General features: G+C 36.7%; 2 protein-coding genes across 2 annotated transcripts in view; both read left to right on the top strand.

Annotated features, from left to right (window-relative positions):
* The first annotated feature begins 5853 nt into the window (after positions 1–5853).
* LOC122083265 (putative inactive methylesterase 20) lies at positions 5854–6586 on the top strand. Its single transcript, XM_042651013.1, has 2 exons — positions 5854–6349; positions 6446–6586. Exons 1-2 carry the CDS (start codon positions 5864–5866, stop codon positions 6506–6508), a joined length of 549 nt encoding a protein of 182 aa, XP_042506947.1. The 5' UTR covers positions 5854–5863; the 3' UTR covers positions 6509–6586.
* LOC122084908 (putative inactive methylesterase 20) overlaps positions 5912–6654 on the top strand; it is a 2760-nt gene continuing 2017 nt past the window's right edge. The window contains exon 1 of the mRNA XM_042653329.1: positions 5912–6349. Coding sequence (XP_042509263.1) covers positions 5912–6349 — 438 coding nt within the window. The remainder of the gene's footprint in view (positions 6350–6654) is intronic.

The raw sequence follows: 6654 nt of genomic DNA, 5'->3' as shown, positions 1-6654 counted from the left end.
GAGACACAAAAACAAAAAAAACCCTCCTAAAATCTCTCCTTCTATCCCTTACAAAATCTATCCTACCATCATCCCAGCGTAGTAACGTCTCTCTCTCTCTCTCTCTCTCTCTCTCTCTCTCTCTCAAGGAAGTGCTACTTTGTCTTTTGATTGAAGAAAAGAGAAAAGAAAAAAAGAAAAAAAATTCAAAATCTGAAAAGCCAAACGTCTCTCTCCTCGTAGAAGATAGACCGCCAAACGTCTCCACATTAATATGCCCAATAAATGAAATGATTGCATATCTTCATACAAATCAAATCAAATTGCTGTTATGGGTATTTTATCTCTCATTTCAGCCGATCGTCATTGTTGTTTCTTCTCAAATTGTTGCTTGCAGCTGAGCAATTTCAATTCCTTTGAGGAAGTCCTGTACTGCAAGCCTCACTTCGACCAACTCTTAAGGAGAATCGGTAGTTTGGATAAAAGCTTTGAAGGTAAAGACTAATCATTACCTTCCTTTTCCTCCAAATTAATTAGCTAGAACAACATACTAGCTACTTTAATTTATTGTTTAGTTAATTAATCAATTGACACTTAGATCTTCTGCCAATGCCATTCTTTCAGGGACACCAAAATTGTGAAACCAAAGAAACTCATTGTCGATACTGAGGTAATTAAACCCCTTGAAATCTTACATATATAAATCAGGTGAGCTCCAACATAGTGATAAGAAAGCATATATATCTGTAGTTCAGTTGTATGTAGGGGTGTCAATTCTGAGCCCGCACCGATAGGCCCGATCGAGCCCGACTCGTTTATGGCCTGACCTAGACCGGCCCGATTAATAAATGTCATGTCTATTAAACGGGTGTTCACGATGCAAGTAGCTAGCCCTTCGGGTGCTCGACCGAACTGACACATTTATAAGCCAGACTTGAACCGACTCATTGTAGCCCGACCCAGCTCGACCCCTTTAATACTACATAAAATTCTTATTTTGCCACTACTAGTAGAAAACTAATTAAACTTTCTTACCCTTTGCTTTGTAATAGGTTTTGATTAATTAACCTTTGTTTTGTAAGTTGTAATGGTCATAATTTTTTTTTTTAAAAGAACAACCATAATCTCATATCACTTCTCATCTTGATTAAAGAGTTGCGTTACATATTTTTGGGCCTTCAACCCACTTAAGAAAATAATTTTACTGTAGGCATGTTTAAAGCGCGTTTAGATTTAAATAGATCTATAGCCCGGTTAAGGCCCGATTAAGACCCGTTTAAGGAAGCCCGATTAAAGCCGTACACCGACCAGCCCAATTATGAACCGTACCATGCCCCCCAAAGGTAGACCCGTTTACTTAAACGGGCATTCACGGTGCAAGGCTTCCAAGTGGTCAAGCCTGATTAGGCCCGACAGAGACCAGCCTGGCCCGACCGATTGACACCCCTAGTTGTACGTATATATATAATATCGGATGGATTTTACAGAGAATACTTGTCAAGTGGGAGTCGGATGGATGATCTTGATTATTCCTGAGTGCTAGATGGATTGGGGTACATTCTTAATATGTTGTTAGAATTGAAATCTCCAAAACTCGAAACTGTCGGGACCACCAGAGATCATCATATGCATCGTCCCAAATCGACTCTATGGAATATGGGATATGATCATCATGATCTCTATACCAGACCTATGGAAATATCTTTTGCGTAATATCTACATTTTCAAGGGATGAGAATATGAGACCTAAGAATTGTTCCGCATCCTAATTTCTCTTCCTTTCACGGATAATTTCTCTTCCTTTCATGTTTAATTTGGGACTCAACATCTAAATCCATGTTTCATTGCATTTTTTTATGAGCAATAATGACGTTATAATACATACAACATCAGTTCTTTTTCACCATCTAGCATGAGTAAATTCTTAGTATCACCTCTTTTGGATTAATGATCTGGTTGTCCATACTTTGATAATTCAGTTCATTGGAAATAAATCACCATGAAACAGTTGATTCCCGCATCCTTGGGTTGTGTTATTATGGTATTTTTGTTTTGGTGAAGGTTATTGTGGTATTTTAACATACAATTGGACCGTGATTGAGGAGAAAAAGGAAGAGAAAAACTTATCAACTTTTCCAAAATAAAGAGAAATTCTTGATACAATGTGCCATCGAGCACTCGTGTACATCAAAATTGTTTAAAATATAATAGATTCAAATGGATAATATTTTCAGTAGACAAATTCCAAAATATGTTTTATATTTGGAGGAGTCTCTTGCAAGGCCGTAGTAGAAACCTTGATTATACACCCATTTTAAATGCCAATAATTACCACATGTTAAGTTTCAGTCTTATCGAAAAAAAAGAAGGAAAAAAATTTGAGAATCTGGGATACACCAGGCATGAGGGCTCTTTCGTTTCAAGCATCGACCCTTTCAATTCTTGAAAATAAAGTTATCTACTAAGATTATATTATCCCAATGCATGGATATCGAACACAATATCATCTCTTTAGTATTCCATAGTGCTATTTTTTAAGAGCTTCAAGTAATGGTAAGATATTAGATTACTACATGCTTTCAGAGAAATATAAGTTCTGAAGCAATAAAACAAACATTTGATTGTAAGTACTCTAAAAAATTGAATTTTGTATCTGAATGCTTAACGACATGTGCATTTGCACATGTAAGCTTACTAATATATATATATATATATATATTTGGGTGAGATTCTCATTGGAAATCTTTACACCATAGAAGAAGGTTGCTAATTCTGCCAAAATAAAAAAACACGAATAAACCCACCAAGTAGTAAGAGAAGCAACCTCTTGGATCACATGAGGTGTTCCTTAAAATGCCACATGTGCTTGTGTTAGAAACTAAGTATAAGACTTCATTTTCTTGAGAAGAACCGCACAAATGTTAAAGTAGATTAACCAAATTGGTTGAGTCACATAGAATAGATACTCTCTTTAAGGTCTCGCTTTAATCCCATTATCCATGTACAATATTGTTTTCTTTGGCTCATGGGTCTCATTGTTTTAAAACGCGTTGTGCCATATTAAGGAGGCTAGAGGTTATTAACTAGCATAGTAATCTCCCCCTAGGCGATGTGGGACTAAAGTTTGCGTATCCTCACCAACTAAGGTTTGCACACCCTCACTAATCTCCCAAACCCTCTGATACTTGCCGTATTCTTGGTGGGGATACCTCACCGATCTCCCAGGCAGGTTTGATACTTACCATATTCTTGGGTCTCACAATTAATATGCATTTAGGAAAAATAGAGAAGGGAGGGGGGAGAGAGAGAGAGAGAGAGAGGGTTATGTTATCGTCTAGGTGTGATGTGTGGTTTAGATGAAGAGTCCTTATCTCACCTATTCTATGAATGCGACAATGCTCTCTCTCTTTGGCATGATTTTTTTGATTGTTTTGGTGTATAATGGCCAACTTTCACAACTCTCTCAAATCTTATCTCATGGTGGAAGTTTAAATCAAAGTCCATAAACCTCAAACAGCTGTGGTTAAGTGGATTCATCCTCATTCCATACTTTGCTTGGATGGAATGAAATGCAAGACGATTTGATAATTTATCAAAGACCACAAAGCACTGTTTTGCGATGATAAAGAGTGAGATAAGTATGCAATTTAGATTCATATTGGTAAGTCTATTTCCATCTTTAATCTCATTTGTGCCAAAAGAATAGGTGCCTCAGTCATTCATTGAAGACTGAGATATTGCTGGATGTCTATTGGTGTGCCCCTCCCTCGGGCTGAATTAAGCTTAATATAGATGGTTGCTCGCTTGGAAATACTAGCAAAGCTGGAGCAGGTGGAGTTTTTCGAAATGAAAATACTTTAGTGGTAGCTTCTTTCAGAGAATATTTTGGGATTAAGACCAACTTTGAAGCTGAATTTTTTGCTCTAGTAGGTGGTATGGAGCATGCAGGGTTGCAAGGAATTTCCCACTTATGGATTGAATTCGATTCGGTGGCTGTGATTTCTCTTCTGCTTAATAAAGGGATTACTCCATGGTATATTCGTCAAAGATGGTGGAGTATATCTTCCTATCTTCATTCAATTGATTGGAAAATTACTCACTTTTATAGTGAAGCCAACCCAATTGCTGATTATATTGCAAAATCGTAGCAAAGCATGAAATTTATTCTCCAATTTATGATTGGCTGACTCTGATAAATATGATGTTAGATTTAGATGCTGCCAATCGTCCAAGGTTTCGACTTTGGTAGTCTTGTTGCTTTTTAGTCTCTCTTGGATGGTCTATCCTACTAATGGAAATCCCAAAGGAGGGAAGTTTGGCTAGGAGTCTCGTTCACTGTCTCTGTGGCAATTTTATGCCCCAGTGCTTGTATTCTATTTTTTCTTTTTCATTTTAATTTGAATACATATGAATTCTTAGCGAAAATAAAAGAGAGAGAGAGAGAGAGAGAGAGAGAGAGAGAGAGAATTTTGTGTGTTACAAAACATTGTTCTATCAAAACAGTATAACAAAAGCATTCATACATATTTGAATTTCAAATTCTATTTCGAAGCAAAAAGATACCGAGGCCACGGCCCGACGCATGATTCAAAAGCACCCCAAGAACCGACACACAATTGAGAAGGGGGAGAATTCTTCTCCAAAGGGTTTGCACCCTTAAGAAACAAGTCTATATATGCCTGCATTTCCTCTTCTCTCAAACCAATGTAGGACTAAGCACTTTAGCTTTTGCTCAAAGCTTTTGAATTTTCATTAAAAAATTTCCTTCAAACATTTTTTTTATTTCCTGAGAATCAGCAAGTGAACTTTATTGAAATGAATGAAAGGATATGAGCATACAATCCCATTGAGCTGTTATTCCACCTTCGTCATGGCCATCAGCAGAATTAACATCCCGATCAAAAGAAAACATAGCATAATTAAGAGAATCTTAACCTAGGCTCTGTTGAGCATCCTAGATCAAATCATGAAAAATAAACGAAGGTGCATTGTCCCAAGAAGTAGTGGACATGGTTGCAGCAGAATAGTTTGGTAACTTGTCTCTAACAAAATTTGTCTCGCGGAAACAAGAGAACTTTACAATACCACCATTTCTGTTGAAGAATCCAAGGAATTTTACGATTGCAAATGTATAGAACTACAGATTGTGAATCACATTCGACCTAGAGATTTTCTATGTTCATTTCCTTCAACACTTATTCAAAAGTAGAAATAAAAAGTAAAAGTAAAAACTTTATATTATTTTTTTGATAGAATAAGTAAAACTAACAGATATGTTCTTTTGAAACTTTATTTTTATGTAAAATATATATACTTATACAAATACAACAACCTTCATGGCTTGGATTTCCTAAGGAACAGCCAACTATATTTTACTTTGTCCAATCAGCTTTTCAGGTACGGTGCTCCAAATCACTTCCATTATTCTTAGTAATGGGTGAGAAGGGAAAGTATTGTCTAGTTGATTAGCAAAATCACCCATTCTTCAACTGATTTGACTTTAGACTTCATTGCAGTAAGGACACAAGAAGCTTATTGACTTTCTACCCATAAAAAAAAAAAAAGTTTATTGATTGGAAAAATTCCTAAGCGAATCTGGTAAGCCAACTGTTATTATTCTATCTTTGCTATTTTGAATGTCTATAAATAATATAGGATTTATTTCTCTTTCTCATGAGTTCCGTGAGAAACTACTATTTCTGCATCTGCATATTTGACTTCAAATTTAGATATTATTCTTTTATCAATTTTTTGATTCAGATTTAGACGTCTGAAACGGAAAATTTATACAGTTTCTTTGACGGTCTTCCTCATCTACAGCTATTTATAAATGGGAAATAGAATAGAGCTATGTTATTGTTGATAGAGAGAGAGAGAGAGAGAGATGGGCTGTTCAAGTGAGACCGTGATTGCTATGTTATTGTTGATAGCAATGGTGAAACTCATCCTGGTTGAGGGGAATAATCCTCCAGAGTGTAGCTTTAAACAAAAGAAATGCAATGGAGAGAAGCCATCAGGGTTGGGTCATATGGTTCTTGTTCATGGTGCAGGTCATGGAGAATGGTATTGGTTCAAGGTTAAGCCCTTACTTGAGGCTGCTGGCTATAACGTGACCACCGTTCAGCTTGGATCTGCACTCACCACCTCCCTTGATTCAATACAAAATATTACATTTTTGAATTACTCAAAACCATTATTTGATCTGATGAAATACATAGACCACCACAAGGTTATGCTTGTTGGTCATAGTTTTGGAGGGTTGAGCATATCAGTTGCAATGGAGAAGTTCCCTACGAAGATATCTGTAGCTGTCTTTGTTACTGCGTTCATGCCAGATACAGCACACAAGCTCTCTTATGTCGTCCGTGAGGTATTAATGCTTTCTATTTTCTTCTTCGATCTTCTTCTGCTTCTTTACTTAGCCGCATGAAAGCTTATATCTTTCCCTTTGATGAACAATATACAGTATATGAAGATTCCAACAGACTGGAAGGATACTTGCTCAATTACTAGTGGGAACAACTCATAGCTGTCTTTTGGTGATGAGTTTTTGAAGTCCACTCTCTATCAATTGTGTTCTCCAGAGGTGTAATCTCTCTCTCTCTCTCTCTCTCTCTCTCTCTCTCTCTCTCTAGGCTGGCCCCAAGGTAGAGAAGAGCTGAATTCAGGAATTCT

Source organism: Macadamia integrifolia, chromosome 7 (genome assembly GCF_013358625.1).
Source record: "Macadamia integrifolia cultivar HAES 741 chromosome 7, SCU_Mint_v3, whole genome shotgun sequence".
In the NCBI taxonomy this organism is placed as follows: Eukaryota; Viridiplantae; Streptophyta; class Magnoliopsida; order Proteales; family Proteaceae; genus Macadamia; species Macadamia integrifolia.
Note: the sequence above shows the minus strand (reverse complement) of the source record. Positions and strands in the feature narration are given on the sequence as shown.